Genomic DNA, 23,730 nt, shown 5'->3' with positions numbered 1-23,730 from the left:
GACAAGGACATGTAGTTCTGGGAATGCTGGTGCTCACTGCCATTTCCTCCTAGGATGTGCTCATGGGTATTTCATGGCCATACCTGGAATGCCAGCCAGTGGAGGTCAAGCACAGCTGTGTGCCAGCCCTCTGTTCACACACGGTGGCTGGCACTAGTTGTGGGATTATACAAACCACTAACGATATCAAATACAGACTTAGCCTGAGGTCTGGTTCAGAGGGTTTAGGATGGTAGCCCCCAAAGCTGTCAGTTCTAGAAAGTCTGTGGGAGCCCACACCAGATCAGCCAGTCTCCCCAATGGCTCAGGCATAATCTTATCCTTCAGGAAGCACCTGTCACTTAGGAATCTCAGCTCAGCACCCTGAGGACAACTGTCCATTACCTTTTTCTTTTTTTTCAACCAGGAAACACCTTGTAACTTAGACATTGTTGTGTTCCTTAGGAAACTTCAGAATCTGAATACAGGTCTAACAGCACCGAATGGATTAGAATTCAGTGTTACTTCTGTAGAAGGTTGCCCTCCCTCAGCTCTAGTCTGAGGCTGGACACTGCCCAGCACAAGGCTGTAATTCAATGCAGGCTGCTCAGCCTCCCCTTAGCCAGCCCCCACTTCAGAGACGTTTCTGTACACTACCACCATGAGCTTCTTCCGCTGATCTGACAAGAGTACCACAGAAACAAAACTGTCAAACGCCCAGTTTTTAACTTTCCATTTATTCACATTTCATGGATTGTTACACTTCCTCACAGGCCCATTCAAAAGCTCACACACACTGAGATTATACTGTCTGACAATTCAAGTATTTTAGCTTTAGAAAACAATTTCCTTTTTCAGGTAAAAAGCAGATTATTCTATGTGATTGTTAAGAAGTCTTATATCCCCTTTACAAATCTGTCTGCATAGAGGACAGTCCTCAGTTTTGCAATTGCTTCTGGAGAGCACATGGTGGCCTTGTGCAGAGCGTGGGGCTAGAAGATGCCTTGAAGAGCTCCCAACTTCACCTACAAGTAACAGAACAGGTCATTTCCTTAAAATCCCACTTCCGGAATAAGACTGGTCTGAGCAGGTAGTCTGTAGCCTCAAGGGGGCCATTTCTCGTCTTCAGAAATAGCAGTAACATAATGAACAAACTGGCAAGAACAGACTCCTTAACCTTCGAAAGGTAGAGGAGGCTGTCAGGGAGAACCCTGACAACAAGGTGGAATTTTCCCCTACACCACAGCAGGTATTATTTTTGGCACGCAGCATGTAAAAAATAGGATTTAGAATTGAATCTGTAGAACAGAAATCAGCCCTTCAGCAGTCAGACCTGTTGCTGACACAGCCACGGTCTGTACGGTGTGGCTCTATGAAGACCGCGCAGGACTGAAACTTTGCTTACTGGGAATGTGTGAAAGTGTGAGATACAGTGTGGGAAGGCCCAGGCTCGGCATCTGCAGCCTCACCACAGAGAACACACACTTCCTCAGGAAAATTTTCAAACTAGAGATAAAAACCTCAGTTCACATTAAACACACAATAGGCAAATTTCTAACATATTAAAACATCAATGAAATTTAAGTCATGGAACCAGCGACTAACACAGTGGAGGGAGAACAGAGAGCCCTCCAGGGGCCTCCTATGACAGACTTCATAGTGACTCACACTTGGGTTAAGTGCAGAGTGCTGAGCGAGCTCCTAAAGCATAAAGACAAGACACACTGAGTTCCGGTCATACCACCTCTCCCCTGTAATTCTCGCTTCCAAAAGTGATAATCTTAGCAGCAAATCTTGCTGGGAATGTTAGGAAAAGGAAAGCCACACTTACTAATTAACAATTAAAATGGACTAGGGAGCTTAGAAGGCAATCCAGTCGCAACCTTTTTTGCTTATATTCTTTTGGTAAATATTCAAGGCTTGGGCAGATGCTCATAGAGCATCACCACCACGAAGAGACAAGTTCCTGAAAGTGCCTGAGAGTCTGACACCGGTTAGCCCCATGGGCATGTCGCTACACGGTACTGTCTGAAATGCAGTCCTCTCATTTCATCTTTGGAAAGCTGGGCAAACCCAATGTGAACAGAGCAAGGCTAGTGATAACAGAAGTAGCAAATTGCTTGCTAGAAACCAATTCTCAGTGCTAAATGGCAAATAAATGCACAGCACCTTCCCAGGTCCACACCCCACAAAGCACAAGCAAGCCACCTGTTGAGCACAGAGGCGTGAGTGATAAGCCCTACCTTGCCCCCAGGCAGAGGCAGGTGGATCTCTGAGTTCAAGGTTAGCCATGGCTACAGAAATAAAAGTTAAGTGGGTTTCATTCTCACTTGTGGCAGTGCAGTTTTGAGAAAGCAACTGTGCTGTCATGTTTTATGACTTTGCCCAGGTCAGAGCACCCGTGTATTGACTAGCTGAGCACTCTGGCACCCTGGGCACTGACCCTGAGTCTTCAGAAAAGATCTGGTCCTAGTGATGAATGGTTTCATGAGGAATAAGAGTGGAACTTTAGTCATTCAGTCTCTTTTTTTTTGAAGGATGTGGGGGGGGGGGGGGTTTACTATGTAGCTCAGGCTGCTGTGAACTCAAACATCTTCCTGCCTTGGCTTTTCCGGCACTGGGATTACCAGGTAGGCAACAAATATTGCATTTAACTGATGTCTGGTCTTCAGAGAATACAAATATTAGTAACCTTCACTGCTCTGAAGTGACATGAATGGCCCGTGCAGAACCATGGCTCTATTCCAAATGGATACACTCAATCCCTCATCCTTAAAAAAAAAATTAAGAAAAAAAAAAAAGAGTTTTTCAGATGCTAAGTAACACGCTGCGGTCTGAAGCTGTAGGCCAAACAGGCAATTTCCCCACTCCCATACTCTTGCTTCTTGTGAGTGCATGGTTCCTGAGAGGACTCCATTCAGACTGTGCCCATGGGGCTCACCAGGGCAAAAACGGCCATGAGCACACATCCTTTTTCAACTTTTTTCTTTTAAAATAAAGGCTTGTTTGTGGTATAGAAATGATATTTAAAAAGTCACCAAATTTGTGCTTTTAAAATCCATTATTCCTGACATCCCCTTCCACGTTCACTGAGGGGTAAAGTAAGAGCACCTCCCAGATAAAAACGACAAAACCCAGTCTACACTGTCAGGTCCCGACGAGCCACTCATGTCCTTTCCATGAAAAGGCAGCTCCTAGAACAGCCAAGCAGCCCCAGGTCAGAGGCCATCACCTGCCCACAGGCTGATGACAGAGACACCTTACCCACAGTTCAGCACGGTCACAGTGTGGTGGCGTGGTGTTTGGCAGGAGTCCTCATCACGGGTCAGATAAGCCCACAGGAGGTGGGTGTCGTCTGGGGTGCTATGGGACACTGCCATGAGTCTCCTGGGCAGTCAGGAGAGCAGAGCCCACAGCTGCCTGCAGGAGGAGCCTTTGGAGCGCTAACTGGTACCCTGACTGCAGTCCATTAAGAATCACTTCCGTTAGTTTACTCAATGAACCAACATTAAAAAAATCTTCCCAAATTTTTCGCTTGAATGTATTTTGCTTAGTTTTCAGGAAGGAAAAAGAGCTGACACACCCAGGTTTTATTAGCCTTAATCTTCCTCACAGAAGTTTCCCGTTACCTAGAAGTTCTCAGAATGTCACAGTAAGAAGAAGAAAGAATGTGACTAAGTTTGGGGGCAGAGGAGAAGCAGCAATGTGGCAACATCCCTTAGTTGGCCTCAGTGCTCAGGCATCCTTCTTCTGCAGTAAAATCTTGTGTAGTTCATCTGCATCCTCACTCGTCTTCACCCGAATCAGCATGGTGACTGGGACTGTGGGTTGCTTCTCATCAAGTGGGGGGTTGGGGACACAGACGATCAGGACATTGTTTTTCCCTGTTCGGGTGCATGGCATATTGGGTGGAATCAGAACATTCAGCAGTATGTTGCCTTTGAATAAACAAAAGAAAATATTTATCAAGACAACATATAAAAACAAATGTATCAATACTGTAGGATTCTTTCAGAGGCTAAAGATTCAACACTGAAACTGCTACATCCACGGCTGTCTCGCCAGTGTAGCAGAAATGCTGACTGGATGGGCAAATATTGCTGGAAGGATCAGGATCCGCGCTTCTCGGAGTTGAGTCCTGGGCTGTCCCTTGGCAACCAGTTGTGGTGTAATGCTACCTGAGTTGCCATTTGTACTGACTCGACCTGACTGTACTTGGTGCTATATGTCTGTCTTTTCCCTTGTCTGTGTGTTCTTTGTGATCCTTGCATATTGCTAACAGATCAGACTATTCCAGGCAGTTGCGGATACAAACAAGACTGCTGAGGACATTTTTGAGTTTTGCACCCCTATTCATTAAAGCCTTTAAAGAAATAGCCAGTTCTGGAAATAGGGAAGTCATCGTTAAAATAATTCCTTAATGATGTGGAGCAAAAGGAGTTGCTCTTATCAGGAGAAACCTTAGAAGCCTTCTGCAGGAAAACAGCTGCAGCAACACTAGATGTTTGCCTGAGAATTACGTGCAGGAGGCCTATGCAGCCTTCATTATGGCCAGAATAAACCTAGGCTAATTACAACATCTGACCCTGAGAGTCGGGGAGGGAAGAAAGCTGAGATTTATGGTATGAAACCAGATTCAGACAAGTTTGAGATCATGTCTAAAATTTCCTAGCAGAAAGTTTTCCCAGGAAGATAGTGGCCTTCTCCTCTCACACCCCAAGATATTCTGAGCACAAGGTCACTTAGCCCTGCCAGCCGCCTGGTACAGACTGGGCGAAAGTCCTTGTGCCCAAGTCAAAACATTTTCAAAGATTCTTTTTGTAAACTATTCTATGCTTTTTTTTACGATCTGATGATGTATGCCTTTGCCAAGTTCTTTGTAATAATATAAAAACCTCACACTGAATAAGTAAAACGCAGCAGCATTTTCAAAATACATTGAGAGTGGCTGTCTGTCAAATTCCTCCGCCGTATCCTGAAATCTTCCGTCCTTCGCCCTGATTCCCTCACGGTCTGAGTGGCTCCCCTGAGCCGGTCCGTAGCATGAAACAACTTCTCAATGTGTTAAAAGTTACAGCCATAAAGGCTTTCATTTCCTATATGCTGGGGTGTGACAAGCAGTAGGGGAGCTGGGGTTGACAGGCACATTCCACATCCCAGGCAGGAGCCTTGTTCAGAGCATCACTGGCTTGCCCAGATCTTCATCATTTCATGGGACTTTGGATGAGTGGTCAGCAAAGATACAGTGCTTCTCACCAGCACTGCTCACTAGGCAAGAGTGACATTATGGCCAAGTCCTAAGAGAGAGATCCCTAGGAGTCTTTTGGTGCTGCCTAGCAATCTCCCACTACTGACCACACATCACAGGCCCACTGCTATCACAGCTATTCTTCTAAAGGATTGTTGCAAGGATCAGCTGGAGTGGAGTAAAGGGGACATTCTTGTTCTAGAAAGATTCCCTAGGGCTGGAGAGAAGGCCCCATTGCTAAGCACGTAACACAAGGACGAGTTCCAATTCTCAGAACACATGCTAAAAGCTGGGGAGAGCAGCACATTCTTGTAATCCTAGCTTAGAGAAGGGGTTGGGGGGTAGGAATGAGGGCTGTGGCACAAACACAGGTAGATCCCTGAAACTCACTGGCCAGCCGGCCAAGCCAAGATCAGTGAGCTTCAGGTTTAGTGAGATCCTGTCCCAAAAATAAAGGTAGAAACTGACTGAGGAATGAGACCTAACAGCCTTGGGCCTTTACCTACAAACCCTTCCTCCCACAAAGACCCCATTAAACTGAAACCTGTGTACTTCTCCTTTGTACTCACCAAACCATCCCACATACACGCCACTCCTCTGCCACACTCCAACATATGGAAATGAAACCCTTTGTGGTACTTTTCTACTATAGCTTTTAACAATACACCTATACTGTGTACACAATGTTCCTGACAGTCAAAACCACATCCATATTAGTAACCAGAAGATAAATCTGACCTCATGACCACTTTCATAAGACAAAACAAACCAATCACTATTGAGCTTCAAAATCCAAAGAACCAGAGTCAAGGCAAAACTCTCTACAGGAACTGTGACGGTTCTGCACCCACCTAGGTTGGTGTCTGCCCGCACCAAGAGCTGAGTCTTCTGACTGGCCGTGGGTTTTAAATGCAAGGTGCCCACTCCCTTCTCTTTAAATTCATTGTCTTTCTTGTAAAATAGTTTACACCTGTGGGAAAACAACAGCTATGATCAGATAGTCAATAAGTTAGTTTGCTGATAACCACTGCTTACCCTCCTGAGAGCCAACTGCAGTGGCTAAGATGAGAATAAACCCTTCTTTACCAGACTGATGGTATCTGGGTTTAAAAAACCAGACAGTTATTCTACAATTTACCCCATACACAGACCTTTCTTTGTAGTGCGGGCATGGAATCCAGGATCTTGGGCATGCTACACAAACTCTGCTAGGGCCCAACAAAAACAGTCCCCTCCAAACCCTTTTAATACCTGAGGCCGCCTTTCTCAGCTGAGCAACTTCTCTGCCCCCCTCCCATGGGCACTGGCCCTTTAAGGACAGGCACAGACATAGCAGTCTGTCCTACTTCTCTCCCACCCTGCTTTCCCTTTTTATTTTTTCAAATTCTCTTCTGACCTTCCATTTTTGATCCCCTAAGATACTGAGAAAATCTGGGATAAGCTATGGATAAAGTAGTACGCTGTTTTCCTAGCCTGTATGTTAAATGCAGACACTTAGGTTATTAAGAAAAAGGGGCCAGCCCTCTGAAAGTAGAGGCAGGTGGGTCGGTGAGTTCAAGGTCAGCCAAGGCTGCTAATTTAGACCCCTCAACTCAAAGCAAACAGAAACAACAAAAAGACAAAATTAAGCCATCCTGTAGAGGCACACGCCTTTAATCTCAGCACTTGGGAGGAAAAGGCAGACTGATCTCTATAAATTGGAGGCCAGAGTGAGTTCCAGGACAACCAGGACTACACAGAAAAACTCTTGCCTTGAAAAAAAAAAAAAACAACAAAAATAACCAAACAGGCCAATCATTCTTCCCTATTGCAGCTCAGAGTGTGGCTGGAGGGCAGCCCCCAGCACACAGTCCACTCACTTTTTGGAGTAGAAAGCATCATCCTCCTTCACTTCAGTCACCACCACCTTGGGCGGCTCATCATCCTCTTCTTCATCGCCACCTGGCACAGAAACAACTTAGTCAGCGACGCTTGTTCCCCCCATCCTGAACATCATCCAGGAATATTCACGGAAGCTGGTAAATAAGACTGTGAACACCTTACTGTTTTAGGGGAAGAGGTGCCAGCTGGATTTTATTTTGTGAAATTTTAAATTTATTTATTTAGTTTGTGTGTACCTTGTGGCAGTCAGAGGACAACTTGTAGGGTTTGGTTCTTTCCTTCTACCATGATGCTTCCTGAAATAAAACTCAGGTCATCAGGCCTGGAGGCAAAAACCTTTACCTGCTGAGCCATTTCACCAGACTTAATAATATTTAATGGTAAGATAGTTCTCTATTATAAAATAACATCGAATTTGTAGGAAACTCTAGAATAAAAACTATTCTTGCTTATGACATTCACCAAAACACACTTAAGTATAAAATTATACATACTCAGGTTGCCCAGTGGAGAATGTAACCTAAAAAGAGTACCCAACACCATCCTTGCAATATTCTTGCGTCCAGAGCCACACTGTGCTCAGGGATAACCAGCCATCAGCAATGGCCAAAAGGGCAAAAAGGATTGTTTTACAGGTCAGGCTTGTCAGAAAAACTGCTGCAAAGCTTTGACTAAACTGCCACAGAGCTCAAGGGTCTTGTACTACAGGAACCTGGCTCACTGAGAAGCAGGAAGGGCACATTCTTTCAATAAAGCTTCAGCCACAAGGGGTACTGAGACACTGCTGACACACAAACAGGAAGGACACCCTCAAAAGAAAGGCAGCCGTGTAAAACCTGCCAGACTAAAGCAATACTGAGGACTTGGATCCTAAGACTGAACTAAGGTCCAGCATGAGAACTAAGGTACACGAGGATCTGTCTCCTGGCAAGCTTCAAAATGATTACTCAGCTGAGCCTCCCAGGACTGGGGAAGTTTCAACGAATTCCAAGTCTTTCTGATGTTAAGATGTGGTAACCACAAGATGGCAACACTGTCTGATGGTGCAATGTGCAGGATGAGGGCATGATACAGCTGCCTATGATGGGGAGACACTCTCCTCTTATTTAGAGGCAGAGGAGAAATAAAAGGGGGTCACTTGGGGCTGGAGATACGGTTCAGAGGTTAAGAGCACTGGCTGATCTTCCAGAGGTTCTGAGTTTAATTCCCAGCAACCATGTGGCTCACAACCATCTGTAATGAGATCTAGTGCCCTCTTCTGGCATAATAAATAAATCTCGTTGGAAAAAAAAAGGGGAGGTGGTGCTTATTGGACCATCTACCCTGAGGGCCTGCGCATATACTAAAGAGGAGTTCACACAAGGAGCACTGGGGCTGGCCCAGGCTGGACAGCACAGTGGTGCAGTCAAACGTACCACTCCCCTGGAGAACAGCACATTACCATGCACCCTTGAGGACTCAGTGGTAGGGCTACTCCAAGAGCAGAGGAAGTCAAGGGGCTGGGACCAAAGCCCTAGGTTTGACTTTACCCAAAGCTCAGGCACCCCAGCAGAACTGTCACCCAGAGGATGCAGCCTTCTGGAGGGAAGGCCACATCCATACCTGAGGGGAACGCTGGCTTTGTTCTGTTGCCATGGAAAGTAGGCTACCCTATTATGTCGTCCTCACAATTATTTTTACTATTTGTTTCCTTGTACTGATTTCCTTGCATCCTTGTATTTATGATTTACGCGTATGTGAGTGTATGTGCACTGTAGAAGTCAGAAGAATTCTGCAGCTAGAAACTAAACTTGGGTTCTATGGGTCCTATGGAATAGCAAGGAGAGCTCTTAACAGCCCCACATTTTTATAGTTTAGACATCAGGGTCATCAGCTGCTCAGCTTCGAGATGTCCCCTTTGCTCCACGGGCATCTTCACTGCCGACTGTGTTCTTGGATGTCCAGAGGCTTTTAGGCTTCATGCAATTGTTTTTCTCGTTTTACTTTTGCTGTGGCCTCGGGTCACCCACGTTGTTGTTGTCATCTCCCCTCCCACAGATATGTCCTAGTGGATGATTCTCATTCACACAGAGGGACATTTAACTATTTAAAACACTGAACTAGTTCTATCAAAAATTAGAAACTTGCTGGCTGTGGTGGTGGCTCACAACTTTAATAACAGCACTTGGAAGATAGAAGCTGGAAGATCTCTGTGAGTTCAAGGGCAGCTTGGTCTACCTTAGCAAGCTCTAGGACAGCCAGAGCTACATAAAGAAAAACAAAGACAAAATCCCCGCCCCTGAAAATTAGAAATCTAATCCCTCAGCATCACTAGTCACAATGCAAGTATCTACTGCCTAGGAATGGCTAGTGCCCAACACACTGCTCAGTGCACATACTAAGCACACCTATCATTTTAGAAAGCTTTACTGAATGGAACTAACTGGTCCTGTGTTATGAAGAACAAACACAAGCACTGTGGGTACCAATATCTCAGAAGAAACCCTGCAACCGTGCCCACTGCCAAGACCTGACACATTGGGTACAAAAGGCCCAAAGACACTAAGTGTGATTCACAACAGCAGAGCCTTCCTTTGGGGTTAAGTGACCCTCCCTTTTAGCAGGTCTGGCCCAACATTAATTAATTTAGCAGGTCTGGCTGGAGAATCTCATTTACAGTCAAATTCCTAAATACAGTCAACTCCAATGGGCATTCATGTTGAGCTTTTTCAGTACAATGTCAATTTTTCAAACCATTTTTAATCTGCTTCTTCTATATACAACACCACTTGCCCAGCGCTTTCCAGTTAGCACATTAGAACTTCAGTCTCCCCTGGAGCCATCTGTTCATGGCCCTTCACTACGCACCTGGAGCCCCGCCCACCTCATGAAGACAGAGGCTATGCTGCAGGAACACACCATGCTCCTCCCACAGAACCACACCTCCACCCCCTTGGGAGCTTTGAACACCCTATAAAACAGGCCTTGCTCTACCTTAAGGATAAAGATGAAGCAACTGTGACACACACAGGAAATGGAGCACCTGCGACGTTCTCATTAGAGCTGCACAGACATGAACCAGTGGCTTTGTACTTACCTCTGCATTCACTGCTGCTGCCTCCTGTTTGACTCTCTGATGTTTTAGCAGAAAACGGTGAAGAGGCAGCTTTACTTTGGGCAGATAAACTAGAGTTTCCAGGGGAGAATGAAAACCCAGTCAGGGAGCCAGAGCTTAAGGAGCCCAAAACTGAGCTCTCAATTTTCTTGCCAAAATTAAACGAGGCACTTGTTGCTCCTTGTGCTACGTCTGATTTCTTTTCTGCTGTAAACTCCACCTTTTCAGATGTGTCCTCTGCTTTGTTGCCACGAAATGAAAATGGTGACTCTTGCTGTAATTTTGCTGAACTAAAAAGAGAGGGGGGCTGCATTCCAGTCGCTGCCCTATCAGTTTGGCTCTCGGAACTGCTGCCGCCTCCATTCTCAAGTTGCTTTTCAATCGTTGCCAAGTATCTCTCATAGTCCTTAAAAATGGGTGTCAGGTCACAAAGTGGGTTGGTATTCACGTGCTTCACTATCCAGTCCCGGACAGAGCAGTTCAAGCCAGCCAACTGCTTGTGATAGGCATTCCCAGTGCAGGCTGTACTGGGAGCAGGGCCAGAGGACAGCTGATTGCTGCTATTACATTTGGGACTTGAAATCTTCTTATCAACCAAGGTAGTAGGACCATTCACAGCAAAAGAACCTGTAAGAAGTTAAAGTTCAAACACTTTAAAAGCAGTCTGATTAAACCACCTAGGGGTTACATGTTTTTACTGTGTTTCAAGAGTCTTGCTATGTAGACCCAGGCAAGCTGGAACTCACCACTCTGCTTCGGCTTCTTGAGCAGGGACAACAGGAGTGTGCCACCAGGCTCAGCTACAACTATGTTTTTGTACGGCTACTATCAGATTCTGCTTTCCCTGTTACTTTTCACCAAGCTTGTGTTCATAAGGAACTGGATATCTAATGGTTACTAAGGCACTTAGTTCATTCTGCTTAGTAAGGACTAAACAGGCTATTGGGTGGTTCATGCCTGCAGGAGAATCCAGAGTTCAAAGTCATTCTCACTACCCAGCTAAAGGTCAGCATGAGTTTCTGTAGCTGAGCTAAAGACCCATCTCAAACCAACAAACACCAAGCAGCATCTACTTTTAGAGCCAGTTCTCTATATGAGTCCCAGAAGTTGCTGACTAGCTCATCCAAAACAGGACTGGGTATTCAGTATTCTCTCTTATTTCCACAGGAGAAGAAAAGCTATGGATACCATAAAAATTAATAAAGACTTGGTCTGAAAAAGAGAAACCTCTTGAGAAAGAGAAATGACAGCTCAATCCACAGAGGTGACAATCATACAGGTGGCAAGAAAACCTCATAAGGGTTGGGGTAAAGTTCTGTTCTTGTCTTTGCAGGAAAATACTCATCTTCAAAATATCAAGAGACCTTAGATATCTAGATGCCTAAAAGAGAAAAGATAACTATCCAGAAAGGATCACCAAGAGAAGAGAAATCTGACTTACGATGACATATCATCTGCAGGTAAAATTTCATTACCTGAACATGTATGTATATCTACTTAAAAATCAAAGCTGGCTTTGAAGTTGGACAATGGCTATCCTTCTCTAAATCCAAGCATGTTGTTAAAAGAAAAATTCAGTTTCTGTCTCATATCAGGAGCCATCTGGTATGGGACAGAAAGAAGAATTTAGGAATGATTTTACTTTTCCTCATAAATATTTTTGTCTCTATCATACCTTTCATTGAATGTATGTCGATATGAATATTTAAATTTTCTACAACGAACAATAAATTTTCCTGCAGTAATCTTTGAAGTTTCCAGGAAGAAGATGGGTCCCCACAACCATTCCACCTGGCTGAAATGATGTCACGATGCTGATAGTGCTACTTTAAGATCAGTTTTAGGTATGAGCTGCTTAAAATGATTCCAACTCGGTTAGCTGAAATGTGCACCTTCTTACATTCTGTCCAGAACTTCAAATAAGAACTTGAGAGAAATCTTATTGATTACTCAGAGACTATTTGCAATTATACCAGACAGCAAACTTGAAACTTAACCATCATTTTAGTTTTACAGGATCCGATAGAAAGACCATCGCCCCCATGACAGCTAAAGTAATTCTAGAAGACAACGTCCCCTCTCCCAACAAAGTTTGTCTTCAGGGTTAGAGACATCAATTAGGGGTTGATTGGGGTTTGGGGTGGAAATTATGTAGAGATCTTTTTGGGAAAAAAAAGTGGGGAGAATTGGATGGGATAATAGGTAGATTAGTGTGAGCTTACTCACACTAATAATAATAGTGAGTAATAGAGAATATTTGTGAGCTATTATTTATAGACAATTTTCATTGGTATAGATTCTTGTATATTGTTTTAAGTTCAAATTATGTTATACTGAATATGCTCCTGTTTCTGTTTACAGTATTTGTATACCTATGCAAAGTTATTTTATCAAATTGTATGCATGCATATTTTTACCTCTGCTTAAGACATTCTGTATATTGATATAATTTTAGGATATATTTATCATATTGTACTATACATTTCTACCCCTGATCAAGATACTTATATATTGTTTACATTTTGAAGTCATTGTCCTCATTTGCTGTAAAGTTGTTTAAAGATTCTTATTTAAAGAGATAAATAAATAAATAAGAGATAAATAAAGAGTTTAAAGTTCTTTAAAGATATTCTTATTGCAAGGAGAATGGACTGCTTGTTCATCCCAGCAGCCCAGAACCGAAATAATCACACAGAAACTATATTAATTAAATCACAGCTTGGCCCATTAGCTCTAACTTCTTATTAACTAACTCTTACATCTTAGTTTAACTCATTTCTATTAATCTGTGTATCGCCACATGGCAGTGGCTAACTGGCTAAATTATGGCAGCATGGCCTCTCCCTGACTCTTTCTTTCTCCCCACATTCAGTTCTTCTTCCCTACCTACCTAAGTTCTATCAACAGGCCAAGGCAGTTTCTTTATTCATTAACCAAGAAAAGCACATTAAGATTCATAGGTCAATAGTCATCCATGTTTGTCATACTTACAGTAAGTCTAATCAGGCTCTTTAGATACATAGAGACTGTATTCTGCATAGATAGGTAATCTTCAATCACTTCAAAGAACTGTAGAATATGGCATTTAAATAACTTAGGGTTCTGATGATGTGAGACACGACTGCTCCTGGCAGCACCAATCTATTCCCAAGAGAATGTTGAGCACTGAAGATACTTATTTTCTTCTGGACAAAACTGGCCTTTAGGCAAAGAATTGCCCATGCCTTGACCATTGACAAAATGCACAGTGTCTGGACAAGACAAGCAGGATACATTAAAAAAAAAAAAAAAAAAAAAAAAAAAGACTGCCAAACCTTGCCAAGACAGGGTAAGATGGTTTTGAAAATTTTCCCTCTGAAAATGGTCTATCAGTTACTCTAGGCCTTAGTCAAAGTTGGTTGCACCAATGAGACTTGGGGTGATTGCCCAGGTAGCCAGTTGTTGCTGTCATTTATTGCACAATTTGGAAGTTGCTTGATTTGCACTTCCTGTCTACTCAAATAATATTATCTCTCTTCTCAGGCCTTTGATGGGGCTGTAGATAGTTGTAGTTATTTTCCTCTCATAACTTAGCCAACCCATTTCTAATATAAGGCTTAGACTCCTTAGGATAGGATAATTATTGAAACATTTAGCATATATTTCTTGCTTGATATTGTTTATGCTGGATGTAATTCTAATTTTTATAATTGATATTTGTTCTTATTGTATATAGTTTTGTATTAGGCTTAGAACTCTCTTATTTAGACAAAAGGGGGAGATGCTGTAGGAATTCCTTCAGTTGATAGCCTTTAAGGTACCAGCCCACTTAGGCATGGTCTCTTGTACTATAAATGCAGATGGAAAGCGCAGTCACTTGCTCCCTCTCTCTTTTTCAGCTGCTGGATTCGGTTCCTGTTTCCTGCTCATACAGAGTGCTGTTGATCTGTGAGTCTACCCCTAAATAAAGAACCTTTTATTATACTCAATTCTGAGCTAGTGTGGGACTACTTTAACTAGATTGGGAAACTGTGACCAAAAACAGTGTCACCCCAGTTTCCAATGGCATTCATGGTAGGAAGTACAAAGAAAGTCTTTGGTGTGCATGAACTAGGAAGGCAAACTGCAAGTCTACAAAAGTGCTTCCTTCTTGCTAATCAATTCTGAGACTGAGGTTAGGAACTTAAACTGAAGTCACACAGTGAATAACTGGGGAGTTGAGAACAGAATTGCTGTGTCCCGGTGCAAAGATGTGTTCTGCTGGTCTACTTGCTTCATGCATCTCCCCGAGTCTCATCCTTTTACTGCTGTCTGAAGACACAGCACTAGAAACATTTCCCCAGCTAGGTCTGGTAGCACACACCTACAGTATCCCAGTATTCAGAAGGGTGGAAGAGAACGGAGTTCAAGATCTACTTACCAAAGGCTGCCTTGGGCTCCACTGCTGCTGCCTTTGAGCTGGAGAAGGGTGTGGCACCGGCTGTGCTGTTTCCATTAGTCAGTCCTTCCAGAGGCTTCCCTCCAGCACTACTACCAAATCCAGAAAACCCTCCTCCTCCTCCTCCTCCAGAAGGCACAACCAAACCTTTAAAACCTTTAAAGGCTCCTCCACTATCAGACTGAAATATAAAGAAAGCACATTTTAGACAGGTAGACCTCCCACCCTCAAATAAGTGACAACAGTATCTCAGAAAGAGCACAGAGCTCAGAAGTGGTGGTACTGCACCTAAGAGAAGCTACTAACACAGCCCAGACAGGAGAGAGGGAAAGACAGTGCCTCTAAGGACAAACATGTCACAGTTGCCTTCCTAAAACAGCCAGGAGAGATGGTCGCAATCGCTAGATCTGTATTTAAAGGCACTGTATATATTCAAACATTATATATTCATGTACCTGCCACTGAGCTCCAAAATAACTGGAAATATTCCCAATACAATTAAACCTCATGCATCTTTTCAAAGAGCATTCGCCTAAAGAAGTTTTAGAAACACAAAATTAGATTAATTAAAAATATTTTACTGTTTACCTAATTTCTCAAGAATTTTGGGTTCCCAAGCTGTTCTTAGCCTACAGAAATCTGAGGGGACCACACTGCAGACTCCAGCCTTTTTACTGGTTAAGCAACCCAGCGCAGTATCTGTCTTTTCCTTCCTGTTTCCTTACTCCTGTTTTTAGCAAGCTTTTCCCTTGGCTAGCTGTTCAGTCAGCAGAGATGCTGTGAAATTTACATTCCTTATGAAATTCAACCCAGACAGACACACACACACACAGCTAAACCTTCTTCATTTCCTAGACAGTCCATGTTCTGGTTGGTTTTTGTCAATTGACACAAGCTAGAGTCATCTGGAAAAAGGAACCTCAACTGAGAGAATGCCTCCTATGGACAAGTCTGTGGTTCATCTTCTTGATTAAGTTAGCAAGACACCAAAGCTTCAAGAAGCACTCACTTCAAATCCAACGTTCCTACGCTTTGCCTTCTTAATGGATCTATTCTTCAAGACTTCCTCACTGGCCACTGAGAATGTTCCCACCTGCAAGAATAGACAAATTAGACAGTAGAAAAGTAAGTCCAAAAGACAATTAAAAGCTAAATATAAATGCCAGAACAGACACATTTATGTGGTATTGATGATCTAAAAGAGTTGACTGCTAACACATTAAGAAATAGCTCACATCTAATATCTACAGATTTCTGTAGACTTTAATTCTAGTCAGGTGTTATGAATCTTTCACAATCTACAAATCCAGACTTCGAGTTCCAACCCAGAGATAGGAATGTGATTTCTGAAAAGATGAACACCACTGCATGTCTGGTGCACTAATGGTCATGGCTGGCTTCCTCACATATCTTAGACATATAGTCCTTAAAAAAGGGGGGTGCACTAATAAGGTTACAGCAAAATTTCCTATCAACAAGATGTAAGAGCTACCACCCAAAAGCTCCTGATTGGTAGACAGTGAAGTCCATTCTGAAACCAGGAGCCTGAACCTTACTACTACATTTTCAAAAACAGGGCAGTGATAATACACTCCTTTATTTTATTTTTTGAGTGTGAAGTTTATTGAGAAAAAGGAAATGGGAAGGGGAGAATGAGAAAGAGACAGAGAGACTGAGAGAGATGGAGACAGACAGAAAGATGTCTCCTCAGAGAAATGGCAGAAAGGAAGAGAGTGGGAGTAGGCAGGGTTTGTCTCCAGCACACTTCTTTAATCCCAGCACTTGGGAGGCAGAGGCAGGTAGATCTCTGAGTTCGAGGCCAGCCTGGTTTACAAAGCCAAGTTCCAGGACAGTCAGAGCTGTTACACAGAGAAACCCTGCCATGAAAAAAAGAAAAACCCCAAACAACAAAAAACCAAACCAAAACAAAAGCTGACACAAGTAGCATCCACATTTTTCTTTAGAGAATAGGATCCTGCACGTGCTAAGCTCTACTACTGAGCTACAGCCTTTGCTCACTGTTTTGGAGAACAGTCCTGGTCCTGCCCACCTTGCTCTCTGTCTAAAAGGCCAGATACCTAGTCACAATGACCCTAGCCAACCAGAGCTCTTCACAGTGTGATGAATGTGCTGAGGGTTTTATCTCATCGATTCTCACCTATAGGGTAGAACTAAATAGTTCCTGTACAAAATTCTCATCCAGCTAGGTGTGTCAGCTCCAATCAATTAGCTCCTACACATAGCAGGCTGAGGCAGCAGGACTGACAGACAGTTCAGGTCAGCATGAATTACAAAGTGAGACTATCACAAAAACAAAAGTACCCTTATCTACAGGTATTTCGGTTGTGTCAACATTAAAAAGGATCTCCATACCCAGAACAAAGACCATTTGGCTACATCTGCCCAATTAATCTAATTGATTTCCATACTCATTCAGTAGATCCTGTTGAGTTCACTATTAGACACTTTAGTGTCAAAACAAACAATTATATGGCAGTGTAGAGCTTGTTCCACCCAAAGGCTGTGCTTAAGACCAATGACTTGATTAAAGATCAAGTCAGTTAAAGGTCCTGAAAAATATTAACTTCCCAGTGGTTTGCTTTCCCTAAACAAAAAACAAAAAACAAAAAGGAAGGCCCCCATGAATAAAGCTGCAAAACACTTTTTATTCTCCGTTCCTTTTCCCCTTACCACCTAGCTGTGTGTGTGCTATAGAGCTGGAGTTAGCTTTGCTACCGATTTTCTTAGAGAACTGGCCTACGAATATTAACTTGCACAAGAAACCTAAAAATGCAAAGATTTCCTCACAGAAGACAACTTTAATTTTGCTGGCAAAGAAACTACAACACTGATATAAATTCTAGTCCAGGGGCTGGAGAGATGGCTCAGTGGTTAAGAGCACTGCCTGCTCTTCCAAAGGTCCTGAGTTCAATTCCCGGCAACCACATGGTGGCTCACAACCACCTGTAATGAGGTCTGGTGCCCTCTTCTGGCTCGCAGGCATACACGCAGAAAGAATATTGTATACATAATAAATAAATATTTAAAAAATAAAATAAAAAATAAATTCTAGTCCAGTCAGTGCAGCTGGGGCGCAAACTAGGATCTGAACAGCAAACAGAGGGCATGAGAAGCACTGGAGCAAGGGGGTCCGTGGAGAGAGCAGACTGAGGCGAGAACTGAGACTGCTAATTCCATGACTGAAACACACTAAACCACAGCAAAGGATGCTGCAAATGTCTGATTTCTGCAGGAAGATACTTCTCCACACTCATCAGGAGCACACACTAGGAGAAAAGCATAGTCACATATGAAGAACAAGTTTCTACAGCAAATTCATACAGCTCATGAGGAAGCATCACCTCTCCTGCTGTGTATTCCTAAAGGCTTTAAAATTCTACCACATTCTTCACGGGGAATGCAACATGAGCTTAAACGCAGACAGCAAGAAACCACTAAGGGAACCAACCACTCTGTACCTCTTCAGCTTCGTCTTCTTGATCCCAATTCCTATCTGTTAATTCCTTCTCGGCAATTCTTTTGGCCATTTTTGTGAACCTAGATTACAGAAAAAAGAAGTAAGATGTTTGCTTTTCTGCACGAAGACAGGTCTTACAAATAATTTTGTCTTCATTTATTTTGTAATAACATTACAAAATAGAGAAAAGTAAGAAAAAGCAGTTAAATGGCTTTAAGCAAATGAGCTTTACTTAGAGGACTTTGCTCAAAGGGAAGGAAATATAGTAGGAAATTAAGGAAAATATGGAGTTCAGAGAAGATAATTTTACTTTTTTAATTAATTTTTTATTACAAGTAATTTTAAAAATCTAGTCCAGCACTGAATGTGGTAAGCACGCTCCTGATGTCAGTGAAAACGGCTTCAGCGAGAGCTTTACATCAGACTGTAGGACTCTGGTGGCATGTATTCAATCTCTATTTGAAGAGGCAGGCAAAGACACCTGAGGAACACTGATGCTCTTTCTGAACAGGAAGCCAACTCCATTCAGAAAGAGTAAATGAAACATCTATTGATCTTTCAAAATCTACAATATTTACGCAGTATATTATACACACAGTAAAGTCCTTAAGTCAATGTAAATATTTTTGTCATAAACAAAACATTTTTAATATTTAAAATTTAAAGATGATCCATAAGTTTATTCTTGGATTAAGGATTTATGTACTGGAAATACTTTAGCAACATGAATAATTTTCTTTTCTTTTTTTTTTTATAGATTTATTATGTACACAGTATTCTGTCTGTATGCCAAAAGAGGGCACCATATCTCCTTACAAGTAGTTGTGAGCCACCATGTGGTTGCTGGGAATTGAACTCAGGACCTCTGGAAGAGCAGACAGTGATCTTAACCTCTGAGCCACCTCTCCAGCCAATGAGTAATTTTCTTAAGGCTACAATTGATATAAATGTCTTCCAATTAACATTTAATTGCTCTGAATTACATATTGTGAAAAGGTAAGACATTACTCACAAATTCAAAATCTTATAGCTAAGGATGTGTTAGCATCTCAGAAAATAACATGCTTCAAAAATACACCCTCAGGGTTGGAGAGATGGTTTGGCAGGTAAGGGAATGCACCGGTATTGCAGAGGACAAGTGTTTGATTCCCAGTACCCACCAGAAGCTCACAAGTACCTATAACTCCAATTCCAGGGGTACCTAACTCTTCTGGATACCACAGCTGAGTAAGCACTCACCCAAATAATAAATCTTTAATAATGATAATAATGATGATGACAGTAATAGCCAGGGATTAGAAGGTAGAGGTAGGTCGATCTCTGTGAGTTTCAATAGCAACAGCAGAGGCTGTAGAGAGAGCTCAGCAGTTCAGAGAACAAAATACTCTTGCAGAGGACCTGAGCTTTATTCTAGCACCCATGTCCAGCAGCTCACAGGCTGTGGGGGATCCAGTGCCCTCTTCTAGCCTTCACAGGTACTGTGTACACACACACACCAAATAAAAGGAAAAAAAAGTTAAGCCCCATCAGATCTGACTGAGGGCTTTGATCTAAGCATTGTGTGGATTCTCCAAGTCTCATCAGCAGCACCAGCAGCAGGGCACCTGTCCAGGCTGGCAATATCTGCCAGGACTCTTTCTGACATTTTCTCCATTCCCCTGCCCTCAGCACAGCAACCCACCACAGTGGGCATCCTAGAATAGACACTAGATCCTATCTTACCCATCATCTAATGCTCCACAGCAGAAGATTAGCAACTACAGAATTCGTTTCAAATCAGAGATTTCCAAAGCCCTCCACAATCTGATGTGCAGGGAGGGCTCTGGCTTTTAATACATCCCAATCTTTTACATTTCTCTTATAGGCACTTTTTTTTTCTGATTACAGAACGAATGATTTTAAAATTGAAGATTCTAAAATACACAGCATGAGCTGTGATAACACCAGTAACTGGGAACCCTCTTCTTTTACGCCCCCCAACCCCAACTGCAAAGTTGGCCTTATCAGAAATAACATTCTTCATAGAATTCTTCACAGGTAAGGTCTCCGGATCCACCGGGAGATTTTCTAGTCATTACCTAACATCAACACCAGAGGGCAGAAGAGGCGGGCAGTGGACTAGTTAAGAGTCACTGTTTCATGATGCGGACAAAAGGGATGGTGGAAACCGCAAATAAAATACTAAGTAAAACTTGAGCGTCTAACTCATGCTTGAAACTAAAAAGTAACTGCCATAATAAAACAAATTCTTGACGCTAAGGCCATCATGGATAACTGCTGCTGCACCAGTGATCTGAGGCATTACACACCCGAGAAGACAAGATACCAGTGGCACTACAAGATCCAGGGCAGACTGAGTTTGGTGGGACGAAAGGAGTGCTACAAAAACTAAGTAAGATCAAAAGCATAGCTTAGAATGGTGCCTGGAACACAGCAAGTGCTTTGTAAATATTAAATAAACATGCTTGATTAAAAATAAAACACTCTTTTCACTCCCAAACCCAAAGCTATAGTGTGGGAAAACAAAGTAACTCGAACTATAGATTAAGCTTTTAAAATACATTTCACCAACCAGGGTGATGGCAATGGGGAGGTTGAGGCAGGATGAGAGAGCCTGGAGCCGGTCACACAAGTTCAAGGACAGCACAGGAGTTACACATAGCAAAACCTTGCCTTTAAAACCCTAGATACCAAATATCTACTTATTCCTCCAAAGAATTCATTTTCCTCTTTTGAAAAGAAATCTTTGCGAAGTGCTTGGAACACGGCCTGGCGCTAGAGACTTACTTGCCAGCTATTATAGCTATTATTAAGGCTTTTCTTTTTTTTCTTTTGGAGTGCTGAGGACAAAACTCAAGTCCATACTGGTCCAACCCTCGACCACTGTAATACCGGGGAAATCTAATTCCCGTAACAAATGAGTTACACTAGCAGCCAGGAAGAGTTTGCCAAATGTCCGCGTTTGAGGGTAAAACGGCACCAAGTTATGAAATGCTTTCTAGATCGGAAGCGCTGTAGTTACTCGGAGAAACGCATTATTCGTAAGCGATCGCTTCCTGCAGAGAGCGTGTGCACCGGGTACAGTCCTGAGCTCAAAGAGGGAACTTCACGTGGGCTATCCGCGACAGCGAGGTCATTGAAACCGCCCGGGAAGCCCTAACCTGAAAACCGGCTCTGCACGAACGCGAGTGACCAACGGCTTGGGAACGCTGCGATGCCACCCGTGCCAGCCGGGGGCGGGCGGACGAAGACGTGTGAGGAAGGCAGGCCAGGGGTGGGTCAGGGCAGACCTGCTGCCGCCGCCGCCGCCCTGGCCGAGGCCCGAGCCCCGAGCCCCGCCGAGCCCTCCTCTGGCCAGGAGGACCCCGCAGGTCGCGGGGCAGGCCCGGCTTCACAAACAGCAGGCCGCGTCGCCAAAGGCCACCGCCGCCCCGCCCTCCCGGCCTGCCCGGGACTCACCTCTTGGGCGGCCGCCACAGATCGCGCTAGGTGCCGGGCGCCGCGACGAGTGGGGCCGAGGCGGCGGTCGCGGCCGCTGGGAGTTTCTGGGGCCTTGAGCGCCCCCGAGGACTTCGTGGTCAGCAGGCCTGGGAGCTGTGCGTCTTTGAGTCCGACAATGAGGGGAAGAGACATCCGCTCAGCCTGAAAGCCGCTACTGAAAGCTGAAGAGAGCGCTCGGAGCCGCCATTTTGTAACTCGAAAATACCCGTCGGAACCAATTCGAAAAGGGAAAAAAAAATTAAAAAAAAAGAGGCAAGAAACGCCCTCGCCCAACTACTGCGCAAGCGCATCGGGGTCCCAGCCTCCAGCACGGCTTCCTAAGGGCCGCGGCGTGTCACGTGGCTCGCGCGTACTGCAACCCTCCCACCTTGGAAACGGCTGCTGGGAGGAGCGTGAGTTTCGCGCATGGGCGCTGGGACCGCGGGCTGGGGGAGGGCGGGGGGGCAGAGCCGGCGCCTCCAGCGGCGCGGGTGAGACACGTTGGTCACGTGTCGGCCGCCATCCCGGTTTGAGGCAGTCCGCGCGCCAATCGCGGGCAAGGCGCGGGCGGGAGGACTAGTGCGGTCAGCCAGTGGCTCTGCTGGACGCCTCTGGTGCTGTGCTGGGCGGCCGAGGCGGCGGGATCGGGGGAAACAGGAGACATGAGCAGCGCGCTTCTCCCGCGGATGTCCCTGCGGGGTCTCAGCGCGCGGCGTGGAAGCTGAAAGTTGCTGCGTGGGACTGGAGATTCACAAGGGACAGGTTCTCACGGGTCGCCTGCCCCCGTTGCTGTCACCTGATAGACATCCTCCGATTGCCTCCTTGGGAGCTGTGGAGTTGAAGTCACATGTCCCTAAAGCTGCAGGACCAGTTGGGGCCCACAGGAGATGAAGTTCCCCGGGGATGCTTCGGCTTCAGGACCAACACCTGCGTCCTGGATTAGGACTCCTGTTTTTGTGCTTTTAGCTGACTGCACTTCGATTGCACAAAGGGATCCCGGGTGGTCGAATTCTTCTGATTAAGGTTTAAAGAGACTGTCAACCAGAAGACACTGTTGTCATTAGACCCATCATTAACCATCTAGAAACTATTTTCAGAAAAATAAGCATGTCTAGAGCAACAGTTCCTAACTTTTAGGAGAGGAGGAAAAGAGTTCCAAGCAGAAATCAAGTCTCTTAGTTTCAGACTATTTCATCTGTCAACCCCTTGACAAGGACAGGGAAAGGAGAATTGATGCAGGATTCCCCTCTGTATGCTGTGAATACCATTGGTAAATAAAGAAACTACCTTGACCTATTGTTAGGGCCAAACTTAGGGGGCAGGGGACGACGACATGGACAGACACGACTAAACTGAATGCTGGGAGAAAGAAGGGTGGAAGCCCCACTGGAACTTTGCTCTGTAAGCCACAGACGTGTGGCCATATACAGATTAATAGAAATGGGTTAAATTAATATGTAAGAGTTAGCCCATAAGAAGCTAGAGCTAATGGGTCAAGCAGTGATTTAAATAATGTAGTTTCTGTGTGATTAATTAGGGGCTGAGCAGCCAGAAGCAAACAAGCGGCCTCATACCAACAGAGAATAGTTGGCACAGTGGTAGAATACTTGCCTAGCATATGGAAAACTCTCAATTCAAACACAAAGCCACAGAAAGAAACAAAGTGATTGCACTCAATACGTACATGGGCTCTGGAATCAATTGACCGCAAATTAAGCATATTCTGAAAAATTGTGTTGAACATGTGCAGAATTTTTCTTGTCATTCCCTACACATTTCAACTATGTCATTAACATTGTATTTGCTAACTCAAATACTCTAAAGTATCTGAAACCAGTCCAGTCATGTTGACTTCCAACCCAAATCACAGTTTTCGGAAGGCTAAGGCAAGAGGATCAACCCAGTCCAGCCTGAGAAATAAAAGAAACCCTCTTTCTTCTGTAATACATGATGGTGCACCCTTTTAATCTCAGCATGTGAAGACTAAGAGGTAGGCAGATCTCTGTGAGTTCCAGGCTAGCCTGGTCTACCTAGTGCTAGGACAGCCAGAGCTACACAAAAAGAAATCCAGCTGTAGATAATCTGGGAACTGGGACAGGATTGCAAGTTCAAGGCCATGTTGAACTGTCAGGTAAGGTCCTTTTCTCCAAAAG

At 44.1% G+C, this 23,730-nt stretch overlaps 1 protein-coding gene across 2 annotated transcripts; it reads right to left on the bottom strand.

Moving 5' to 3' along the window:
- Positions 1–697: 697 nt before the first annotated feature.
- Positions 698–21,851, bottom strand: Nup50 (nucleoporin 50). 2 transcript variants are annotated; one of them, XM_048444958.3, is made up of 8 exons: positions 21,557–21,851; positions 18,099–18,177; positions 15,629–15,712; positions 14,602–14,800; positions 10,185–10,829; positions 7,087–7,168; positions 6,079–6,197; positions 698–3,917 (listed from the first exon to the last, which is right to left on the bottom strand). In XM_048444958.3, the coding sequence occupies exons 2-8, from the start codon at positions 18,165–18,167 to the stop codon at positions 3,715–3,717; spliced, it is 1,401 nt and encodes a 466-aa protein (XP_048300915.3). In that variant the 5' UTR covers positions 18,168–18,177; positions 21,557–21,851; the 3' UTR covers positions 698–3,714. The 2 variants fall into 2 exon arrangements, with proteins under 2 accessions (XP_048300915.3, XP_085534652.2); XM_085678526.2 differs by lacking the exon at positions 21,557–21,851 and adding an exon at positions 20,885–20,906.
- Between the last annotated feature and the right edge of the window lie 1,879 nt (positions 21,852–23,730).

This window comes from Myodes glareolus, chromosome 19 (assembly GCF_982192425.1).
Source record: "Myodes glareolus chromosome 19, mMyoGla1.1, whole genome shotgun sequence".
In the NCBI taxonomy this organism is placed as follows: domain Eukaryota; kingdom Metazoa; phylum Chordata; class Mammalia; order Rodentia; family Cricetidae; genus Myodes; species Myodes glareolus.
The sequence above is the reverse complement of the archived record's forward strand: the minus strand, read 5'-3'. Positions and strand labels throughout refer to the sequence as shown.

What these genes read in the sequence shown, in the direction of transcription:
- Nup50 (XM_048444958.3), bottom strand. Translation starts at nt 18,167, where the DNA reads ATGGCCAAAAGAATTGCCGAGAAGGAATTAACAGATAGGAATTGGGAT. An exon ending in AAGAAGACGAAGCTGAAGAG is followed by an intron (nt 15,713 to 18,098) that starts GTACAGAGTGGT and finishes CTATTCTTGCAG; the next exon opens with GTGGGAACATTCTCAGTGGC. An exon ending in GGAGCCCAAGGCAGCCTTTG is followed by an intron (nt 10,830 to 14,601) that starts GTAAGTAGATCT and finishes AACTTCTTACAG; the next exon opens with GTTCTTTTGCTGTGAATGGT.